The sequence below is a fragment of the Columba livia genome, chromosome 2, assembly GCF_036013475.1.
Source record: "Columba livia isolate bColLiv1 breed racing homer chromosome 2, bColLiv1.pat.W.v2, whole genome shotgun sequence".
Taxonomy (NCBI): Eukaryota; Metazoa; Chordata; class Aves; order Columbiformes; family Columbidae; genus Columba; species Columba livia.
In genome coordinates, this window is record NC_088603.1 from 83,984,890 (window position 1) to 84,009,513 (window position 24,624).

The following is a 24,624-nucleotide window of genomic DNA, read 5'->3' on the forward strand; positions in this document are numbered from 1 at the left end:
TGGATGTCCCACTGTTGCCAAAAGAGATGGCAGATGTGACAACCACAGTCCTGGGGAGGCTGCTGGTTGCCCGGCTGGGAGAACGTCTGGCTGCCTGCGTTTGGGTAACCAGATGTCCATGTTCAGCCCGCTCGAAGTCACTTGCTCAAGGTTGTTCCAGAAGTGTGACGCAAAGCTGTGTTTGAACATAAAGCCCATGAGGTCCAGTTCACTGTCTTAACAATAAATTAATTCTTCCCCTTTTCAGTTTCTTTTATTTCTCTCAGCCACTTACACTTCTGCTGTTATGAAGCAGAATATCCTTTCCTGCATTATTTTTTTTTCTTTTTTTTCTGTTTCAATCTTTAGTTTTGGCTCCTGTCCTCCTCTTTCACCCAGCAGGAGTCTGAACACTGCTTCTATTGGGGACCTTGTGATATAATGTTCTCCACCCCTTCTGGTCTTTTGCTGGCATCTCCTTCCCATCTCCAGCATGCCAAACAACACCGATGTGCTCCAAAACACAGAGATCAATTGCATTTGCAGTTTTATCTTAGCTAATGTGCCAGTAGCTGCTGATAGACATGCAGGCAGGTGATGTGTTAAAAAATTCATCTTTATTAAATACCCACTTGCAATCAGCTCTCCAAATTACTGATATATGTGTGAAAGAAACATTCTTCTAATTCATATTAGACATGTTCCCTTTTAAGAGTCATGTTACATAAATATTTTGGGCAAGATTAAGTAGAAAAGAATGACCTTCTTAACACACTCTATTATTCTCTATAGTCACATCTTTCTTTTCTTGACATTAAGAAGTCATTACATTACTGTGTTGACATTTTTATCTTCTCTTTATATCCTTTCCAAAAGCCATGTTACTTATTGAATTTTTGCTGACAAACAAAAGGATGAGGAAGAAAAATGGCATAAAACCCCACATACAGCAAATGGCAGGGGCGTGCTGTATCCCTCTGATGCAGATGAGTAACTTTTTAGCATTCATTTATCATTTGGCTACTTCATTTCCACTGTCTTTTCCTTCTGGTCCTACTTTAGTGCTCTTCTACCCAGTATTTCAGACTCATCTGTTTGTTCTCAAATTTCCTGTTTTTTCATTGTCTGCAATTGCCCCTTCTTTCCTTAGAATTAGTCTGATTAATTCTGTCTCCCGTTCTGTTTAGTCTCTCTGGCAATCCCTTCAGGTATTACTTTGCTATGAGAAAAGTATATGTAGAATTTCTTAACTCCACAGCATCTGTAGTTCATTAAAATATCACTATCAATGTGACATTTTTTGGTTTGCATTACCAAATCTGGATGAATCCACATTACTTACCTACTTAACAACCACCTTGTGAACAAAAGTAATTTTAGAGTAGGAGCATCTTGTCCTAGCTCCAAGCTAAATGGCCAGCGCTGGCTTAGCTACTGCAGAGCTGTCAGAATAAAGATTTTTCATGAGAATGGGCACTAGTGGATGATGATAAAAGGTATAATGATACATACCTCTTATTCCACTGTAGGAAGACAAGCTCTGAATATGTACCTTTTTCAGAGCAATGCTGTAAACTGCAGTGTTGTCCATTGTCTTTAATGTATCTATCGCATGGACTCCATAATAGATGCAGGCGGTAGGACCGAAAGGGCTTTATCTGCAGCTTGCCCTAATCAGTTTGGTTGACACTCTCCTGCAACAGGGGACTGCTGCTTTTCTGCAGATAGCACGTTGCCTGAGCTGGGCTCCAGCCAGGCCGAAAGGTCAGAGCAGGTGTCTGGTGTACACTCAGCGAACCTCTCTGGAGAGCCATTTGGTCACAGGCCAAGGAGCCCTGTTTTGTTTCTGTGTACCTCTTTGGTCTTCTAAGAAAACGTCCACACCAAGAAAGCCACTGCTGTCAACACACGTCGGGTGAAGGCAGCGGCTGAGCTCATCCAGGTACACCCTGATCTTGAGACTACATATGAAGCAGTCAGGGAAGAAGACGGGTGATTTCATCACACTTGGAATCTAAATGTGGCTATGGAAGAGCATATGGCTTCACAATCGTTTCTTGAAGATTTTTTTTTTCTTTCTCTTTCCCCGCGCAGACAGTTGCTGTCATTTTCACGAGATGAAATGTGCACTGGTGTTATACTTGATGCTGAAATTCACACATATTTTCCTCTAGCAGCCTCAGCCAAACTTTAAAGAGTTTCTAACCACCGTGGGTTGTTTTTTTTGTGTGTGTGTTTTTTTTTTTTTGGAACATCTTTGATCATGATGCTTTTAGCAGATTTAATTTTGAAAATGAGGTGATGTAATGAATTAAAAAAAAAAAACAAACAACAAAACCAAAAACCAAAAACCAAACCAAAGCCACAAGAGACTAGGAGGACTACTGTTTCACACCTAAAGAACAACTGTTGAATATTGGTTCTATTCAGCTTTTAGAAGTGCAATGTTTTGCACCAGAAAGCCCGATGAAGTAAAAAGATCTGTAAACGTCCCTTTTTAAAAGGTCCGGCACTGGGGCGCCAGGGTCGAGGAACTCCGTGAGCGTGTTTGTGCAGGGCAAGGGCACCACAACCCGCCGTGGTGGCCGAGAAGGGAGGGGCAGCGCGCAGGGTTCAGCCGTCCCGCCGGGGGCGGCGGTGGCCGCGGCGGCGGGCCCGGAGCCGCAGCCTGCCGGGTGTGTCGGGAGGCGCTGCTGAGGGGCGGGACGCCGGGCAGCGGGCGGGCGGGCAGGTGCGACTCTGGCGTCCGGGGGCGGGGAAGCGCTTTCTCCCGGCCGGGCAGGCGGCGGTGTGCGGGCGCGGTGGCGGTTTCCCCGGGGCGGGGCGGACCGCGGCGGTGCGGGGCGGGCCGGGAAGGCGCCCGGGCGGCCGCGGGCCCGCGGCGGTTGCGGTGACGGACTCGCGCGGCCCCGCCTGCCCCCGCCGCCGCCTCTGCCGTGTAACGGCCCTTTCCTCGCGCGGCCCCGGGCGTTCGGGGGCGGCTGTTGGCGGCTGGACCCGACCCGGCAGTGCCGGACCTGCCCCCGCTCCGCCCCGCCGGGCGCACACACGCACACACACACACACACACACACACACACGCACACGGGCAGCCGCACACGCACTCACCCACACACGCTCACTCACACGCACACGCCGCCGGGGCGGCTCCGGACCCGGCTGGCGGAGCGCGGCGGAGGGAGGGAGGCGGCCACGCCGGGTCACCTTCCCGGCCGCTGGCAGCGAGAAGGGCGCCCTCGCCGCTCTCTTCCCCCGCCGCCATCCGCCCCTCCGGGCCGTCCCCGCCCCGGGTGAGGGGGTGCCCCGGGCCGGCTCGGGCATGAGCTGCGCCGGGGGCAGCGTCGTTCTCCCTCCCGCGGAGCAGCAGCGAGACCCCGCCGCCCCCCTGGAGCTGCCGGCCGGAGCGGGGGAGAAGAGCGGGGACACCCCGGAGGAAGGAGAGAGTGGCGGCCCCAGCTCCGGCGAGGGCCGGAGGGGCGGCTCGGAGAGCGGCCGTGCCGAGGCGGGGGCCACCGGCGGCGACAAACCCGAGACCCGCTCGGTGTGCAGCAGCGAGAGCGGCAGCGGCAGCCACCCCGGCGGGGCCGGCCCCATCTGCAAGATCTGCTTCCAGGGCCCCGAGCAGGTGAGGAGAGCGGGGCGGGCGGGCAGCTCTCCGCGCTCAGCGCCGACGAAGCAGCCCCTCACATACACACACACACCCCCACACCCCGTTCCCGGCGGCAGAGGCGGCGGGGCCGGGCGGGCCGGCGGCGGGGAGCGATCAGCACCAGGGACAGAGCTCTTCACCGCCGGCCCGGCTCCCGCCGCCGTGCCACCGGACCCGGGGCGGGAAAGCGGCCCGAGTGCCGCTGCCCGCTGCCGGGGAGGCCCCGCGGCGCCTCGCACGCAGGAACAGCTTTCCTCTGTAACGGCGGCGACGTGGCTACAGCGAGCCTCAGCTGCGGTACGAGAAACGTTGTGGTTTCTCACGGTTGTGAGAAACGCTTGGGGCAATTCTGAGTCGGCGCAGAGCTTTGGGAAAATTCGGAGGTTTGCCACGGCTGGCTTGCATGCCGTAGGTCTTCGTGCCATCAGGCTCGCTGTCTCTTCCCTTAGGGACTCTGAACAGTACGAATTTCTCAGGTTTCTATTAGACTTTAAAATGAGAGTGTTAGCTTACAGGTAATGTTGAGAAGACCTCCAAGGATCTGTCAATACATTGCTGGGCACAATACCAGCAATGGATTCATAAGTAGCGTTTTATAGCATGTCTTGTATTTTAGCTTAAAAAAAAAAAATCTTCTCAAGGAAAGAAGAAAACGGCTGATTTATATAATATAGAAATATGTGAACTACTGGAAACTACTGTTTGGTTGCATTATTTGAGGACCTGCCTGACAGCTGCCTAGCTGGGCAGTGCAGAGCCCTGCTCCAAGAGCACTGTGCTCTGCAACGTCACCCGTTTCTTTCCTAGTGATGACGACAAATGGCTGTTGGAGAAATGCATCCAACCACTTTTGGTGCTACTTGAGGTATTTTAAAGGGCTAATGCCATTGTTGTTGGACACATAGTAACTGTTCACTTATTTTGCACATGTATATACGCATGCATAGACAGTTACAGTTATCTGTCTTTGACTCATTAGAAGCACTTAGATGTTTTAAAGGTAGTTTATTTTTTGAGAATTTTTATAGCAAAAAATACATGCTTTTTCACGTATTGAAATTGAAACCAGTTCATTGTTACAAACCTGTAAATATTTTGGTATTGAGTATACGTGCACATCAAAGATACCTTTAAAATTAATGTTTCTGTGCTGCCTTTTCAGGGTGAATTGTTAAATCCTTGCCGCTGTGATGGGTCAGTACGGTACACACATCAGCTTTGCCTGTTAAAGTGGATAAGTGAAAGAGGGTCATGGACCTGTGAACTCTGCTGTTACAGATACAATGTTATAGCAATTAAAATGAAGAAGCCCTGCCAGGTAATTTATTTGTTAAAAAAATATGCCTTTACATTTTGAAAACAAAATGGTACTTATGTTTATGTCAATGGTTTTGGAAAATATGGTGGAAGAGCCTATATGCTTTACCAGTTAGCACTTGCACCCACTTGAAATTAGTTTTTAAGATCAGTTACATATTAAAACATGTAGTCATTTGATTCTGTTATGTTCTTCTATCTTTTGCCTTGCCATAGGGATGGTCTTTGGAGATTGTTAAATTCTGTAATTAGATAATTAATACATGACAGAACTTTTATCTCCCTGACTCACTTTCTAAACCTCAAACATGTCTTTATAGTTTGTTAAAGACTCAGTCAAAGGTTGATTTCATTCATTCTTCAAGCTTGGGGTTCAGCAGAGAGAGGCAAATAAAGCTTCTGTTGCCTGTGTATTCACCTACTGTGAAAAAGTAAAAGGAGGTGACTTTTAAGTTGTGGCACAATCCAGAGTAGCATAACACTTGTCTTGTCCACCCATAACTGTTTCAGAAGCTGAAATGTGCAGTAATATTTTTCACAGCTGCCTTTTATCAGCATCACAACACACAGCTGGGAGTTAGAATATTATAATGGTAGTATGTTCAGGGAGATGGGAGGGGACACTCAAAGCTTTAGCAGATCTATTAGGGAAGCCTTAATACCACTTTGCATATCAGAACTCTTTAGAGACTTAAAATTCCATCCTAGAAATTTTATTTCATACATCAGAGGAACTCATTTAGTAAGATAATTGTCTCTTTTTTTAGTTTTGATCTTATGAGCTCAGAGATGATGGAGCTCTCAAAGGCCAGAGCACTCAGGTCATTTTTCTCTGCCTGAGTTTGATTGGAGTTCTGTAGAAAAGACATGCTTGGATGGTAATGGCAGTTGTGTGAGCATGATAAGCATTCCTTGGATAGAGGATATCTGGAGTATTTGCTTGCAGCTGTTCAGATTAGGTGCAAGTACTTTCAGAGCCAGTTGTGACTTCAAGCTTTTTTCTTCATGAATCCACAAAGGAAACTTTTTTATAAGCTTTCCTGGGTACAACCTTTGTGATGTAAAAAAAAGTCATGGCTTTGTAAAACACTCCAGAAAATGAAGGTGGTAGGTTCTATTTCTGCACAGACTTTACTTGGTGGTTTGGAATGGGATTCTGTTTGATTCTTTTGGCTTTATTAACCTTTTACAAATCTTTATATCCCGTATATCTGCAGCAATCTGATCCTTTTCCTAGCAAAGGTTATATCATGATCAACTGTTTGCAATGATAATATCTGAAAATGGTTGCTTGACAGCAAGGACTTGACACAGTTGCCTGCAAAGAGACATCTGGTACCATTTGAGATGTCCCAAGGTAGCCAAAATATCTACACAGGTTAGCAGATAAATTATGAGAGACTTTGGAACTACAGCTGTAAGCCAAGTGGAATATGGAAGGACATCTGAAATGTCATTAGACATTTCTGTGGACAACAGAATCAAGCCCCAGTTTGAAGAACAAATATTCGATTTTTGTGGAAAACAGGAGCAAAGAATAAAGTGTCAGTAGATGACAGAGTAGACGACATTGGCCAAGCTACAATGAAGCAGAAAAAGTTAAGAAGTTAAATGCCATTCTCTTAATGAGTTATGGTACATTTTTTGGAGGGAAGGGGAGCTAGATTCATGTTTCTCCTTTGATAGCTTAAAATATACTTGATTTATTCTCAACATTGTCTTTCATTTTTTATGTAAATTATTTAAGTCTGTGCTTTTTTTACTGTTGGCAAAGTATCATAGAAAAAGATTTCATTGAGTTGTATACTCAAATAATAAGTTACACATATATTCCTAGGGTCAAGCTCCTGACACCCAAAAGGCCACATATTTCTTTGAAGGAATACAGCATTACCTTTCTCTTTCTTCTACATTGAATCTTCCTCTTGCAGTTACAGAATCTAAAAGGAACTCCCAAAGCTACAGTTGTCCGTGTATTTTTATAAGGGTGATCCGTCTTAAAATGCTCTTCCTCCACTTCCATATTCTTGACTATACTAGTATTGGCCATTTTTAACAGGTGTCTTGATTTAAGCTTTTGGACATGTTCTGAGTTATTTTCTGGACTACACAAAAGCCTTTTAAAGGTAATTTTTCAGACAGGTTTGGGAAAAAGCTAAGGGCTGGACTGTTTCAATATAGAAGAATACATTGAGGTAGCTAATGTACTTAAACATTCCCAAGCAAGATTTCTTGCATTACATGAAATACAGTATTTGGATGGGAGTAGTTCACCATCTCTACAACTAGTAGTCTGCCTCAATCCATGTTCTCAGAATTGTCTCTACTGATCTTTTGCTTTTTAGATCTGTCTGGGCAGTGTCATAAGAGAAAAAGGATACTGCTTACCAGAATAACTTTTTCTCAAGTGAATTGTGCAGATTTACACAAGCTCCTCAGGTTTACTTTTACCTCGTGTATTTATGGAATGTCACAATGCTCAGGGAATTAAGAAGCAGGAGATTTTTCTATGTTTTCGTCCAGAACACTGGAATAGATGTGAATATTCCACTTAATATCTAACATTTTCTATGGTTTCTGTTGCTTCATGGCAGGGAAAGTAATCCCAAAGGGGGGCCTCTTTGGAGGCAGTACATTCAAGGAACAAAATTTACTATGGTAAGTGACTATTCCAATAGAAATTTTTCCAGTGTCACTTTGTATATTTCAGCAACTACTACTTAATTCACTTTTAAGAGCCCAATTCTGGAAACACATAGGCCTTTAAAACAGGAATAGATCTTAAGACGTAAAAAATAACAAATTAACCAATGGATGAACAGTGGAAGTTGAACACACAAACAAATTGATGATGTTTGAGCAATAGGACGAGAAGAAGTGGCTTAAAGTTGCTTCAGAGGAGGTTCAGATTGGGTATTAGGAAAAATTTCTTCACAGAAAGGGTTGTCAGACACTGGAACAGGCTGCCTAGGGAAGTGGTGGAGTCACCATCCTTGGAGTTGTTTAAAAATGCATAGATGAGGTACTTAGTGACATAGTTTAGTGCCAGTGTTGGGTTAATGATTGGACTTGATGATCTTGAGGGTCTCTTTCAACCAAAATGATTCAATGATTCTATAATTCTATGATATGACATTTCACAGAGAAATGCAAATTTGGAGTTTTTTTTCAGTATCTTTCTCAGGATCATATCAGGAAGACATATTTAACCTTACAGTAGTCCATTAATGAAAGCATATGTTCATGTTGCTGGATTTGCTCCTTATGAAAGGGTAGAATGTGATCAAATAATAGGCAAGGTTATATTAATAACTAGAAGAAACCTCAAACTATAACGAGGGGCGATGGAACAAATATTGGTTTGGGCAGGGAGTTTTGGAAGGCTTTTGAAACAAAAAGGAGGAAGAAACTTTGAATGTCTGGCTTGGAAACTAAACCCACTTAGAATTACATTTTAGGTGAATAAAGAGAAAAGAAGTGAAAGCAGAAATATTTTTCATATTGGTTTGCTAAGCTTTATAATTTGTATGTATTTCCTTCCTAAAGGAAATACAAACAGTTATCTTTTGTGCTGTTTAATTACTAAGCTGTTAGCAAATTAGTTCCCTAGACTTGCAGTTAAACAGGAATACACATTAAAAAATGTCAATTCTCTTGTAAGATTCAGAAATCATGTTTGAAAGTGGAATATAGCTCGCAAAGGTTGAGAAAATATACTTTGGTGCTAAAAAAACATCATTTCTATAGAAACAAGCAATACATGTATTTAGAGAATAGCCTTTTATAGACTGTTACTGTAGTCTGTCATAAAATAGTATTATGTTAGATGTTTAATATACTGTGTTTCTGTTCATTAAAATGTTATATTCTGGTACTTTAGGTGAACTGGACCTATTCCAAAAGTGATAGAGTAGGTTGGTGTGCTAATTTAAAAGCTAATTGCAAGGCAATTCAACACCTTTTCTGACATGAGGAAAATCACAAAACAGCTATTTAAAAAACCAAATTCTTAATTGTTGGGTCTGATTTCTTTATATAGATGCAAAAACTGAGATTGTAGTTAATATTATTTAAGCAAGTGTGTAGTTACCGGAGATGGAATGTGTCTCATGAGATCAGTGGTTTTCAGTGGCCTGAATTTTGATTATTAACATTTGAGATACTCAACATAAAACTTGCTATGTCAAACAGTTTTTGTGAATTAGCTTTGATTTTTCAAGTCATGTTAATGTGAGTAGTCCTCACGCATTCACTAGCATCAATTAGATAAGCATGAGCAAGACTTTGTAGAAGATTGCATGTATGTATGTGCATGTTAAATTAAAAAGTGGAAAAGTGACATTCTTCAGATGCTTCAAATGGAGTCCATTGTCCAGAAAAAATTTGTAGTGGATGTTTAGTATTTAGTAAAAGTTATTGCTAATGACTATGCTCATCTGGATGAAAACATTTACTTGCTCTAGGTATAACTAGGGAGGAGAAAGAGAAAAGGCTCAAATCTCCAGTTGTGCTTTTTAAACTACACTGCCTACTAACAACAATCTACATTACAAGCTGCTGTTACATTGCCAGTAATGAAGATCCAGGAGGATACTTTGTGCTATTCACTGTGCCAATGCACATAAAGAACAAAAAGGATTGTTCCAATCTTCTTGGACAACTTAAAAAAAGTTTAAATGAGAGATAAGGGACAAGTCTATGGGGATACATAGAACCAGTGGTCTCTGTACACTAACTGGTTTTAATTATCATTGAGTATTTGAGTAGTTTCAGTGACATGCACTAGGCAGATGCTGGTGATTACGATCAGTTTTAAGTAGCGTGTGTGATGCATTTGGAAACAAAAGGATAGCAGATAGCAGGGCTGTTGGAGAGGCCAGTGCTGTCAAAGTTGTGTTTTTTTTCTGTGGTGGGAAAGGCAAAGTCTGTTTTCTTGTGTGCTTTCTCAGAAAGATCTGAAGATAAATGAGAGACTGAAAAAGGGAACTGGGGTAAGCGAGTGGATCAGGAGGAAGGATGAAATGATGTTACTGATGCAAAGTAGAGACATTATAGAAGAAGAGAAGACAGTAAAAATTTTGCCACTGATGGGAAGGACAGAAGTGCAAAAATAGAAGCCATCAGAGAGAAAATGCTAGGGGTATAATGGATTTTATGTTGTATATGTTTTCTTTGTTTTCTTGTAATTAATGCATGACTCAGATAAAAGGAAAAGAGCTGGAAAATAAAGGCAGCAAAAAGGTGTGGAGACTAAAGTCAGTTACGCTTGAGAAATACATTTGGTTAGCCATTTATATGAGAGAACAAATCTGTCATGGAGCAGGTGAGCAGGCCACTGGTGTACTACTAGCATCCTAGGTGCAAATTATGTGTCTGTTAACATACAGAGCTGAAGAGCAAAATGGACATTACAGTGGGAAGGAGGAACAAAGCTATAGAACAGTAGAACTGTAGAAGGGTGGAGAGAATTGATAATTAATGATGGGTAAGAGGCAACAGGGGATGGAAGAATCATCAGTACCAATGATGTGAAAGTCATGAAGTAACGAAGAATAAAGGCTGAACAAATGAACTGATTCTATCATGATGATGTCACAGTGGTAGCTGCGCGGGGATAAAGAAGAACTAACAACGAAAGACTAGATATAGACCTAAGTGAAAAGCTAATTAAAGCCATGAATGGCCATTTTGTTGACTACAAACACTAAACCATATTTTTAAGTCTAGTGAGGAGAGATTATATTCACATATTATAAGAGGTCAGAGTGGTCATCTGCATGGGAACTGAAGCCATCAGGAAGGAACATGGAAGATTATAGAGTCAGGAAGATATAGAGTCAGGAACTGTGATTAGGAGGATCAGGTAGAAAGGAGTTAAGTTCACAGCAAATGGAGGCTTGAAAGAGAGGAAGGACATTGATTTTGTTTTAGAGAGTCCCGTGAAAGAACTGAGAGTGAGGAAGGGGGGGTAGTTGTAGGTCAGAACTGCCAAAAATTGGAGACCACATGTTGAAACCTGTGATTCAGTCCAGAAGCTTGGCTACTCCTAGTCTAGTCAGGATTTTAATGTTGTATGGCAAAAATTATGCTTTCTTGCTGGTTGGAATTGATGATGATTGAAGCAGTGATCTAGAAGGTGTAGGTAATATTTGGGATTTTTCTACAATGGAGTGTCACAGCAGACACCTGAGGTCTGCTTTCCTGATTCTCTGTGTGCTCATACTTTGCTAGATGGCACATTTGGTCCAAGTTGGCATCTCAACTGATAGAACTCAGGGAATCTGTTATTCTCATCAGAGCATCAGCTACAGCATGCAGGGAGCTAGACAAGCCACTCTGGTGCTCACATCTGTCTATTTAAGATAGATTAGGCAAAGAAATGGTGATTATAGCATAGAGAACAATTTTGTACTAACACATGATTAGTGGTTTTAAACTAGTTCACATGCATTCACTTAGGCAGTTCTGTTGGACTTCTAAAGTGTATACTAAGGTAATCAAGTAACTACACAAAATAAAAAGAACAACATGTTTTAAAAAAAAGAATAGCATTAAAGGTACATAGGTGTGTGCACTTCATATGTTACTCTTTTATTTCCTGTAGCTCATTAAAAAAGCATTTATTTTCTTGTTTATTTTGTGAAATGTGCAAGTTGTCCTCAGGGCAGTTTGATTGCTCGAGTTGTGTGAGCCAACCACACAATGTAAACTGTGAACTCTACTTGGAAAGTAAGTTTTAATTATAGTGTCATCCTGATCCAGTGGTAAGAGATATAGATATAGATTTAAAGACTATCATTATCTTGGTGTATTAAATAGTGGATTAGCTACTTCAAGGAAAAAAAGTAGATTCCTTTGAGCCTAAGATTTTAATGGGGTGAAAGACTAGCATAAGACATGGTGCCAGGTTATTTTTCAGAGGAAATATTACTGGAATTATGAGTATAAATTATACGTTTATAACAAATCCCATTAGAAAAACACATCCAGAAGTTACAGGCAGTGTGAATGGGAATCAAGGTTGCTGCATATATGTAGTTACTACTGTTTTAAATACTTAGGCTATCTAAGTAAAGAATGCAAGGCTTAAGATATGGCGTGGGGCTTGCATTTGGGAACCTTTACTGTTCTTCGCCATTTTTTTGTCTGTTTAATTGGATATTTTCCAACAGCCTGATCTTGTAGCCTAAAATTGATTTAATTTATATAGTGCTGAAAGATCAGTGAGTTTTACAAATACAAATTTTTGTCTTTTTGTGTTATATCCAAAATCCTGACTATTCAGGTCTTTAATTATTGTCAAGAAATTAGTGAAAAACACTGAAACTAAGTACTGCTTGTTTAAGCATGCTTCTTCTATTTCTTAATATGAAAACTTGTTAATAAATGATAGTGTACTGCTTTTATACCACTTGTCTATGATTTCTTAGCTTATGCTTATTTGGCAATCTAAATAGCCTGCCCTGGGCACCAAATACCGTCAGAACCTCCTGACTTATTTGTTTATTATATTAGTTTTGAAATTTTGTTTAAATGTTTCTTGGTTTTGAATGTTGGTCAGTTTGCACTGAAGTCTTCAGTAGTTCATCCAGATGATTGCCAGTCCTGCTAATTTACCTCTTTCTTAAATTGGTAAACTGGGGAGACAGCTTTTCAGTATGCACATTTTTTTGAATTTTTGTCCCTTATGTAGATTCATGTGTGTATGTATACATTGCAGTGAAGTTGATGGAGAATAAGTATTCCAGTTTTAGCCACGTGCTGTTTCCTTTATCCTTCCCCCCTGCCCCCCACCTCTGTTTTTGCATATTTTTCTGGTAGTGTTTTCCCTCCACACCAGTACTAAACTTTGCCTTATCTGTGACAAAAATATTCCCAGTATAGGAATACTCTGTATTGATACCCACAAAAACTGTATTATTGGATGAATGCTAAGGCTCTTTTTTTTTTTTTTTCCTGGTCTTTTATGCCAAAACAACAGCAATAATTTTAAAAAAATACTTCTTTAGTAGTTTCAGGAAGTCATGAACCTTACTATCAAGATTAAATACTTACTAGCTTCATGTGTATTTAGCTACCCAGCTAACACTGGAAGAGAAATATTCCAAGCACTACGAGGATCTTGAAAAAGGCAGATTCCATAAAACTGGCATCCAGGAAACTATCTGGAGAAGATGCGGGTAAACTTCAGTATGCCTTTCATGCTAAGGAAGATCCCTCTGCTCCCTGGGCCGGAACAGACAGAGAATGTACTTCTTAATGGAATACTTTATGTATGTCTCATTGCTGTTATCTAAGCAATCTGCAATTTACAATCTACTATAACTTGTGGTTAATTCCAGCACATTGTGTTCCTCCTTGGATGACTAAATTCTGCATCTCAGTTTCAAGGCTGCTGTTTCATAGAAGGAAAGCAATATGACATATTTTAGTTGAAGGAATCGGCGTAACAGCTGGTGTGAGCTTGCTGCAGAATAACAAAAATAGAATGTAGGAGTCTTACACTTGCAACCTTTTCCTGCACATGCAACACTGTCCTCCACATAAGCTGCTACTTTAGTGGCTGCAAGCATCATCAGAAGCTCCAGTCATTCAATATCACCTTCCAGAAAGGACACTTTGCTTGTATTTAAATGTACAATCCTGACTTAAAATCCTCCTGAGACTTAATAAAGAGAGTCACTTCTTCAAGCAGCATTTACAGAGTATTGCATATCATCTAATTGTTTTCTGGATGCTTGCACCTAATAGTAGTTTAATTAATTACCTATGCCTTCTGATATTTTTTGAACTTAAAGGAAAGATCTTTGTATCATCCACTACTCAGTAGAAGGAGAGGAACATCTTGCAGTGCATCTTGCAGATTTCAAAATCCTCTGCTGAAGCCTGTTTTTTCCTTTCTGTAGCTTTGGGTAAAAGACACAGAAAATACAAGAAATTGTTTTTTATTCTAGGGAAATGTGTCTAGTTCAGAACTTCTCCACTGAGAGTTGATATGGTTACCACGTACTTAAACATGTTTAGAAATTTGTGGAAAATCTGCTGTACATTCACTTGGAAGAGTTTATGGCTGTGGGGATTTTAGAAGCTTATCTTTCCTTTGGACCTTTCCCTAATTCTTTTGTCCATGTCACCAATATAATTGCTAGAACCTAGACAAAGTAATTAGGACCTACGAGATCTAAGGACTTCAGTCTTCTAGACTAGACTCTTTCAGAAGACAAAGCAGTTTCAGTAGTTCAAAGCTACTTTCAGATATCTTGGTGTTTATTATGTGGCACAAGTGAATCTTTGTCTTCATTGTACAGCTCTCATGCACCAGGTCCTTGTGATAACGTCCAGAAGGTTCCTTTCTTCCTTGTTTGACTTCAGAGGTACAGGCTTCGAGTCTGTTTACTTTAAAATTGCCCAGCATTTCCACAGTGCTATTTCCTCTGACCCTGCATTAGCATATCTGAAGTGTGAATAAGAAGCCATGCCTTTGTTGTGATGTCACTCTCTCCTTCTTTTTCATCTTCCCCTAACTTTGCTGATTAATTGGCTAAGTTATTTAAATACTGAACCATTGTTACCTCTGACATATGAATCCCTAAGGATATGACCTTTGGTTATGATATTAAATTTGTGACTATTTGTCTACTCTCCTCAGTAACTATGCTGACTACTCATTTTCCAGTATTTTTAGAGAAGTCAGGAAGATTCTTGGGATGGATACCTGCTTCAGCAGGAATTACGCTGTCCTTTTTTTTTTTTTTTAATTCTGGTAATCATGACTAATTCCATTCACTTTAGGGGAATCATAGAATGGTTTGGGTTGGAAGGGGGCTTAAAGATCATGTAGTTCCAACCCTCCTTCCATGGGCAGGGACACTTCCCACTAGACCAGGTTGCTCAAAGCCCCATGCACCCTGGCCTTGAACACTGCCAGGAATGATGCATCCACAGCTTCTCTGGGCAACTTGTTCCACCTGAGGTGGAGAAACCTCCCCTGCTTTCTTCATTAGGCATCCTCCTTGTAAGGTTGAGTTGCTCACAAACTTTGGATATCAAGAATTTTTTGTCTTACTAAAAATGGCAGAAACAGGGCCATTTGAAGATCAACTTGCCTGTTCCTGTCCTTTCCAGAGGGGTCAAAAAGAGTCTACATGCAAAAAAATTTCCAAGTGGATAACAAATTCTTTCAGGACATATCCTATGGGACCACTAGGGTGTTTTTCCAAGAATGCCCTGAACTAGCTTGATCAGAGCTCACATGTTATTGTTAATATCATTAAGGAATCCAGAAATAGTGCTGACTGTAGGAAAGAGTGATCTGAGAGCTGCTGTTCTGAAAAGAAACCAGTACCTCTGTCGTACGTAACTAGTGAATGTAAAGAGGAGACTATTATGTAGAGACAACAAAATGTCATTGCGTTTACAGACATAAAATTGAAAAGTGACTATTTACAGAAAAGTAAGAGGTTCTTTGATAAGAGTGTTTTCCATATGGACAACATGTACTTACCTTTCATTCTCTTAGGTGCTTCTTATATTTGAGAGAAACTGAGAATATTTTTATTTTTATATCCATATTTGTACTGCAAGAGATGGCACATGGGTTATGTGTCATATAAGCACCAGTAAGCCAAGAACAATTTATAGTTTAGAGACTTTCAAACCCGATGATATGAATGGATATTACAGTTTTTGATGTTATAACCATTGCTTCTTGCAGTACTATGAATGCTGATGCAAAGCATAACAAGTCAGAAAACCGGGTATTTTCAGTGTTCAAAAACATCAGTTATATTGTTCAATTGAATTCATTATCTGGTTAGAGAGATATACAGAGTTTCTGGTGTAGTGTATACTATAAAGACAACTCATTTTTTTACAGATAGAGTTATCTTATTTGATGACACTTAGTATCTAAATTGCTACTCTCTGTAATTAAGCACTACATCTTATATATTTTCAGACCTTAAAAATGGAGTCTTATAAGTAACTGGGTCATCAAAACCATGGCTACCCCAAATTATTAGAAAAAATGTGATTACTGATGCAAACAACAGTACCTAGCAGTTTGTAGTTGTGATTATGTAGCAGTACCTGAAAAAAACTAAGGCAACTGACTTTAAATTTTGCTGTTCATTAGATTTTTAATCGAAAACTTAATAATTAAAATTATTATTATTAACAGTTGTAGTACACATACATTAGTGCCTATAATTATAAGTGCATTGTGCATATTTTATATGAAGTTTTAATTATCACATGTGATATGTAATATATAAAACAAATACAATAAATAAATAAGTTAATTCTTCCATTAGACCAGATTTGCAAGCAGTGTGTTATTTACCAAATTCATTTGCACAGTCTAGAATTTTATAATTATGACTAAATTATCTTCAAGTGAAGAGTTATTGCTAATTTGATTGATTGCAGAATCAATGCAATTGATTTGCTAATCTAATAAATTACATTCTAATTGACTTTTAGAGTAGAGTCTGTCAAATTTTGTACAAGCCAGAACCCAGGATTGTCTTCCTCGTGATTACATGCCAGTAGATAATACCTTGGTATACTTATCATCCTGCATTTTAACCCTCACCCAAGATACATGTAATCTTGTTTAGAGATAAGACAACAGCCTTACCTCTGAATTCAGGATAAGTTTCTTTAGTCTTCTTGCCCTCAAAATCTGAAGTTTTCTTTGTTTTATATCTTACAAAGAAGCACATGAAATCAGCATTGTCTTTTTCCTCATGTTGTGTGTCTTCCATGTTTTCACATGAAAATTCCAATCCCATTCTGCAAATTAGTTTTTGTTCAGGGCCAGAAGGGCCACAGGCCAGTATTTGTACTCAGTTGTTTTCTGGTGAGGTTGTACCCTTCACCGCTGAAACACATAATTGCCATTAGCAACAGAAAGAATACTGGACAGCGAAGGTGCTTCTTTGTGCCTAACCAAGGGGACAGAGTGGTTTTGTGCCAGAACTATTGTGAAGTCCCTAATTCTCAGCTATGAATAAAGTTGCTGCAAGATGCAGGGAAATCCAGTTGCAACAGATGGTGATGCAGTAATTGATTTCATGTCTTTGGATTTACAGGCTGCCTAGAAGCACATAGTAGAAAGCTGTAAGTACTGTGTACTTTAAACAAAATGCTGATAATTGTTGCTTCTCAACTTCTTAACTGTCACTATCCAATTGAATTTGTTTGTACATTTGCATTCCTTGGCTCTGTCATCTAACCATCATTTTGCGTTGTGCCTGGACTGGAAAAACACACTAATACGTAGCATTTTCCACCCCTTTTACCGTATTTAAATGCTTTAGAAGAGTCCTCTTTCAGTAAACCAGGAACTTTGAATTCTAAAATTCCAATTATATGGCACTTCTTCCACCTTCACATAATTTATATGGTTCCTTTCCAGGAAAGACCTTTTCATGGCCTCTTTTTCAGTGTGCAGAACCCACTGAAATAGGCCAGTGTCAGAAATAGGTCCTGATGCTTTGTACCATGTTAAAATCATCTCCATACTCAGGAGGTGATGTGAATAGAGGAATCAATCTCATTTGCTTTCTATTTGGTTCAGTGAACATCTCTGTATTGTATGGGAATTGGAAGTGTTCCAATAAATTACCTTCAAAGAGTTCTACTATTGAATATCCTGAATACCAAGCAAATCTCAGTTATTAAAATAGTATCATTAGAGGTGGAAGTCTGAAACTTTGCTTTAATTCAAGTGAACAATGGATTTGAGTTGAGGTGTCTCACAAGGGACTGCACCAACCATTAAGGTGCAGAATACGCTCAGGTAAATCCTTTATGTTCCGAAAGGGCATAGAGTCAAAAAAAATGGAGAAAGAGTAGCCAGCACTTCCAGAAAGTCCAGCTATCAGATGAAGCATGAGTTTCAGTAGACTAGGGTCATTACTCATTGCTCAGAATGGTGGGAGAGAACAAACCTCTTCCGCAAAAGTGCCCTGGCCACCAATCAGTATACAGAGGAATCATATGTTCTTGATGTCTTCTCATCTATCTTATCGAAAGTGTTCAAGTGTTAATTGCAGTTCATTTACTGAGCCATTTTTTACACATCTTTGGTGAGTGCATTAATATCATAATAAGCTGCACAATCTTAACCTCATGCTCAGCATTTTTTCAGCTAAAAGTATTCAATAGATGTAGCTACCATTTAAAAACAATTCCTTTCCTAGGAGAGAAGGAAAAAGCAACTCCGGAAACCTTTTTGATATTGTCTGTTTGTGTCCAAAGAGAAGTACAGAGTTGTATAGGCAAAACATGGTTAATGCTCTTAAACGAGTGGACAGCATGAAAATTGTTAATACCTCCTTCACACAACTGGTGTATCATCTTGCTGAGACTTACCTCCTCTCAGTAATTGGAATAAATGTTAGAATTAGAGTAAGTGTTTTATTTTATTGTTTTATTTCTTACCTATGCATAACCTGACGGTCTATGCTTGCCCTGTTTTCAGTTTAATTTTGCAGAGCATCTTTACATTACAGAGAATGCAACAACCATGGCAGGCTTTCATTTCCTCCCTTCATTCATATTTAATTTTCAGATAATGCTATAAAGAGTACAGCTAGATTGCAATGAAATGCATTATTTCCAATAAAGCTGCAACAGAAATTGAACAGTTCCTACTTTACAGTAGGAAGAGTATTTATTCACATAGGGTGGTAATTTGCATTCACTGGTTTTCACCAAATACACACATGTTCATGGAACATTCAAAATTCTGCTGAACTAAGCCACTAAGCTAAACTTAATTAGTTAAGAGTTTCATATGAGTTAAAAGCTGACTTGAGAATATTTCACTTTAACCTCACATATTTCTCACAAATACATCTCTACAACATACCATGACTTTTAAGTATTCTGTGTATTTATTTTGGGCAGAATTTGATCCTGGTGTATTGACAGGCAATTCTTAATGAAAAGTGGAAATCAAGAATTAGAAAAAATATTACTAGGTACAAATCAGACATTTAGCAGGCTTCACATGCTTTTAGGTGTTAATAATATTAGTTACTGTGGAATGATTCCTGGTTCGAGTATGCTCCTTATTAAAGGGCCAGCCTTTCTTTTGAGACTGTATAAAATTACAATCCTTATTTTGATGGACAGAAGGAGTAACAGACAGGATGAGTATCCTTATTTTAATTAACAGGAGTTGATGTTTCCAGAAGCTCTGAGTGCCTCAAAGTGGAGAGGGAGTTCACCTCCATGTACTGCTAAAAACTAACTACCCACTTTCTGCTTCTAAGAGAGTGAAAATATTCACAAAATCCTGCAGTCTTGCCTCATTCCTCGTATTTTTTGGTCAACAGCAAAAGATAACAAAAAATTTTTCAGAGAAAAATCTATGTAAGACTAATACAGTTTTTATCACAGCTCTGTTTATGGTCTCAGATTTTGATTCTGACATAACAAAAAAAAGAATCATAAGACAAAATGTTAAACTATTCTGCTTAACGGTGAACATGCAACAAATAGTAAGACTTTGAAAGACAGACATAACAGAATTTGAAGATTTTGTACATTGCTCAGGATGTTCAGGTTTCTGTATCTAATGTACATGTAGATGTTCTGCTCAGTCGTGTACGTGCAGTAAGCCAGCACTTCCAGGAACTATCAGCTGAATTGCCTATGTGGTGCGTGGGTGGATGGTATCTCCACAGGAAAAGTTGTGCTTTCAGAATGTCCTAAGTAAAATATTGGTACAGTCTTCCAAGCAGACTGAGAATTTACATACAAGCCAAACTATCTGTATTCATGTGCTCTCTGATACACGAAAAGAGAATGGGCATTGTGACTACAGGCTCTCTATATGTTAGTAATTTATCACAATAGGTAAGCATTAATGGGGAGCTGCAATTTTTCTGGCTTTTTTTTTAAAAAAAAAGAAAAAAGACATAAAAATAGAAGCTTATAGTGAACAGTAACATTTCAAATGTTTGTGTGTGTACTCAAAACTATGCATTTTCTATCCAGACTGGTCATTAAGTTAACAATATCACTGCATATAAAATAATGTAGTCATTGTATTCTTACTGCAAAAGATGTTAGAAAACTTTACTGTCTCATCATCTAGACTACTAACAAGGAAAAGGAACAGACGTTTCAAAAATGGTTGGTTAGACCTAAGTCATCGTGTTCTTTTGCTTCTGTAACAGTTTTATTATTTTTGCACAGATTGCAAATCCTGTTATACTTAATGAATTACAGCAGGAAAGAACTTTTTCTTGTCAGAGCTGTCTGATTCTAGCAATCAGAACAATTAGAGCAATCTAAGAAAAACATTTTGAAGTCATATAATCAATACGTCTTCAGGTTAGTCAAGTTGTGTTATAATAGATCACTGCCAGTGATTTTTAGTTATTTTTATGTAAAATAAGTGAATGAGAGGCTTCAGTCATCAGTGTCCATAATAAACTGTGTTTTGGAGAGAACAGAGTGGAGGAACCCCCAACAGCTCTTTGGTTTGATGAATTTTGGTGGATACAAACTGGGACAGTTGAGGCAGGTACATGTCCGGGGAGCCATAAGGAAGTTTCATATGTTCTTTATTAAGAATGTAGGAAAATCTGTATCTTCATTGTAGACATTTTTCATGTAATGCATTTGAAGTACAAGCACAGTCTCAGTCAGTAGTTTTTAAATCACTTCTCTGCCATGTATTTTACAATAATCAATGGGCTTTTACAAGGCAGCTCATTAAAAAAGAAAGCCAAGTTTATATCACTTTATCTCAATGATGACAGATCTTTGAATACTATATCCATCCTTATGTTAGTAAGGACATGCATATAACTGTATTAACTTTATTCTTCCACCAAAGCAATATGTTTCTTTCAACTTCTGGAAGTCTCAGCCTCAAAAAAATAAGAAATTATTCAGTATTACTGTTTGACAGAGCCCTTAGAAGAAAAGAGAGGCAGTGTTTCTGGGGTCAGCATTGGAACTGTAGTGCACCATGAAGGTACTAGACTCCCAAATGATTTGTGAAAGGAAGACCAGTGGTAAATAAAAAAGAGCCAAACATAATGAAGTGTCAGTAGAAATGAAAGTGTAGGAAGTTTTCAAGGGGCAGACGGTATTACATTAAAATCAGAAGCATGAATTATGTTTTGTTTCTGAAAGCATCATTTTCAAAGGAAGATTTTATAATTGTATATTGAAATAAAATGTATTCTTTTCATGGGCAAAGGAGACATCATGGTACATCATAACACTACAGATATGATGGGAAGGAATATAAAACAGGATCCTATTTCACAGATATTTAAATGAGAATTTTTAAATCAATCTGTCATTGAAAAATTACAATATTATTACAGTTATGTATGTACAAAATAATTAACATTTTCTTTCAGTTTATGTTTTTAAGCAAAACCAGTAATCTTTCAGGGTCATGTGCTTCCCAGAAGCTGACACTAAAAGGCTATATAGATCCTTTCTAACTTGGCAAGATATTTAGCTAAAAGAACTGTTACTGATTATAGAATGTATAGTCAGCAAATGACAAAATCAAATTAGGAAGTCGTACTATAATTTATAATCATGAGCAATTAAGAGTTGTGAGACAGGTTACATGAAGAAAATGAGAAACACTTCTATGGAAATAATTGATTTAAATTATGACACACTCATAATGAGATCATTCAATTTGGAATGTTAAATAATTTAGTCTGTTAAATTCTCAGTGCAATTTCTCAGCATCAACTATTGCTGAATGATTTTTACTGCATTATTTTTGTGACCTATTTAACATAGGCTGTTAATTTGACATTAAAAGGTGAAACAATTATAACAACATGCAACAGGGCATACAATAAGGTAAATGATGGTGAGAAATCAAATAAATTTTAACTGGCTTTTGATACTATAAAAATAATCTTACTATTAGAAAGGGAGTCTTCTGTTCATGGCTGTCTGTCAGAGTGTATACTCACATACATTAGCTATGCTGTGACACTTCAGGTAGAAGAAAAGTGTGACCACAACTCCAGTTCCTCTTCACAGGCCTTGTTATGAAATGCAATGCCATCAAACAATTTAGTCCTATGTAGTTCCTCTCATTGCCTAATGGCTCACACTCTCTGTGGCTAAGTAAAAGACCAAACCTTCCAAACTTATTTACATGTGAATTATGTCATAAATACAGAAAACCTTCATTATGTGAAAAGTATGCCTGTCTCAGTAGCATCTGTTTGCTTTTTATCATTTGTACATCCACTGTCTTCTTGCCATTAGCACAGAAACCAAGGTCCCCAAACTGATCCCATGTTAGAGTTTAATACCAAACCATCCCACTCTGTCACTCTGGCGGTGTTGGGTTCTCATGGCAGACCGCCTAGCACTAGGAGGCAAGTCAGCAGTTTCACATAGAACTTTCTGGGCCTCTTGAATGCTTTCCATCTTACACATACAGTCCTTCCTCCTCTATCTACTGTGGGGTCTCATCAGTTAGCTTAACTTACAGATCACACTAATAGGGAGGTAACTTTCCTAAAGTGTTTAAATTACTTGGTTATTCCTGAGCTTTGTACTGAGGAAGGTGGAGGACTACAGTTTCTTTTGTAGAAGAAAGGCAGTGAACACCACAAAGTAGATTAGTAACAGAAGAAAACATCCAAACCTGTTTTAGGGTTCTTGGTTGTTTTGTTTTGTTATTTTTTGTTTTGCTGTGTAGCCGTTCTTTCATTTTTGAAGGCGAAGGAGTTAGGAACTACAACCTGTGGAACTCTTGGGCATTTTCTCAGAAATTGAGGTGGCTCCCCTTCCTGGTTGGTAGCATACTAATATGCTGAATCTTTGGAATTACTGAATTTATTGCGGTTAAGAGATTCAATTGCTTGCATTCTGGACAGACAATGAATCTGATCAAAGGAATAGCAAAGTGATTAGAATACATTATTGAGAAGATAGTGAGAAGAGGATCATATCAGTTTCTAAGGACTTTTCAAGGTCAAACTTTTCTACAAAGAAAAGGTTTGAGTAAGACAACAAAAGCTCTCATGAGATTGAAAAAGACGGTAGGTGTGTTTGATTCAGGTTGTGAGTGAGAGATACGAATAGAAGTTTGTCCGTTAGACAACACCAGAATAAGGGATGGGCTTTATATCTAGACTGCAATCTACATTGCTTATTCCTAATGTTTGGACTGCTTTTCCTATCTATCCGAAGTGCTCTCTTTGCAGAATAATTATGAGTGATCTTAAGTTAAAACCCATGAAAACAAAAATAAACTGAAGTGACTTTAGGAACCTCTGCATTGCTGAAATTGGACTGTGAAAGATCTGCTGTTTACTTCAGTGATGTAACACTTTTTTCATTTTATTGCCAGCTTCTTCCACAAATTTGACAGTTTAATATTTTGTGATTGTTAAAGCTTTACTTCATGTAAATGTACTTCGATTTCAGGCATTCCAAACAAATTTGTTACAGGTCTGTCTCACAGTGATAATGAAAGAGGATAAAAAAAGATACATAACCAATAGCATTTTTGACAGTTTTCTGCCAAGTCACACTATGTGGCTTCAGCTGAGAAATGAAAAATTATTTTATTGAACCTACCCCTATAGTGTCTAAATAGAGTTCTATGAATTTCAGTCCTGACATTTAAATTCTGTATACAAGTAATATCTGAGTCATGAGAAGCTCACATCATTCTGTCATGCATCACTTGTTAATGACCTTCGTTCACCTTATACATTTTTTTTTCTAACAAATGAATTGAGTATCCGTAGTTGCTTTACCATAGAAAAGGTAGTATTTCATATGAATAGCCCCATTCCAAACCCTGAATTTCAATGAAATAGCTCATATGAGTTTAATAAGTTCATTGTAAAAGGATATTTCAAGATGGGCAATTTACAAATTGTTATACAGCTTTCGTACTGTTACATTCATAAAGCTGCAACAAGAGAAGGCATGCAGCTCCAGCAGTGCAAATTAGTCAACAGTAGAAAAGCTAATGAAAAAAGCAGAAAGAGAAGAAAGGGACAGAGGACCTCATTGCTCACCCAAGCTCTTCACAGTATACTTGGTGGGAGGAAAAGAGCCTAAGTTGGAACAAAAGAGGATCAGCCTGGATAAAGGAAAAAATGGGTTATAAGAAAAACATTTTTCAGCTGCAAGACAGTCGGAAGTGGAACAGGTTGCCCAGAAAGTCTGAACAGTCTTAATGCTTGGAGGTTTTCAAGGTGTTACTAGTGAGTAAAGTCCTGAGCAATCTGGTCTGACTGCATCACTGACCTTGCTCTGAGCAGGAAGTTGAGCTGCAGACCTCCCACAGCCCATTGCCACGTAAATTATTCTAGCATCCTACAGCATTGGGTACCCAATTGCTGATTAAAAGAGAAAGCTTTCATAAAATAGCAGTAAAAATGAAAAATATTGCCAGATGGGAAAAGAGCTAATACAGTCCTTACTTCAGTAGCTCTTTCTCCACTTATCCCAACCATGTAAGGGGGCAGGTATGTTCCAAGTTAAAAACAGGAAAGACGGCAGTCTCCAGTGACTGCATACTAGCTCTGGAGTAGGTGATGGGGCTAAAGTGGGGAGTCTGCCAAGCTAATTTAGACTATTACAGGCAAGAAAGACCATACATGTCAAGGGTAGTCTAGAATGGTTTTTCCTTTATGCAATGTTTTGCTTCT

The 24,624-nt window shown here is 39.1% G+C and overlaps 1 protein-coding gene across 1 annotated transcript in view; it reads left to right on the plus strand.

Annotated features, from left to right (window-relative positions):
• The first annotated feature begins 2,578 nt into the window (after positions 1-2,578).
• The window catches only part of MARCHF11 (membrane associated ring-CH-type finger 11), a 32,093-nt gene continuing 10,047 nt past the window's right edge, over positions 2,579-24,624 (plus strand). Inside the window, exons 1-2 of the mRNA XM_065052625.1 lie at positions 2,579-3,604; positions 4,791-4,946. Of these exons, the coding sequence (XP_064908697.1) occupies positions 3,299-3,604; positions 4,791-4,946 (462 nt within the window). The 5' untranslated portion in view covers positions 2,579-3,298. The remainder of the gene's footprint in view (positions 3,605-4,790; positions 4,947-24,624) is intronic.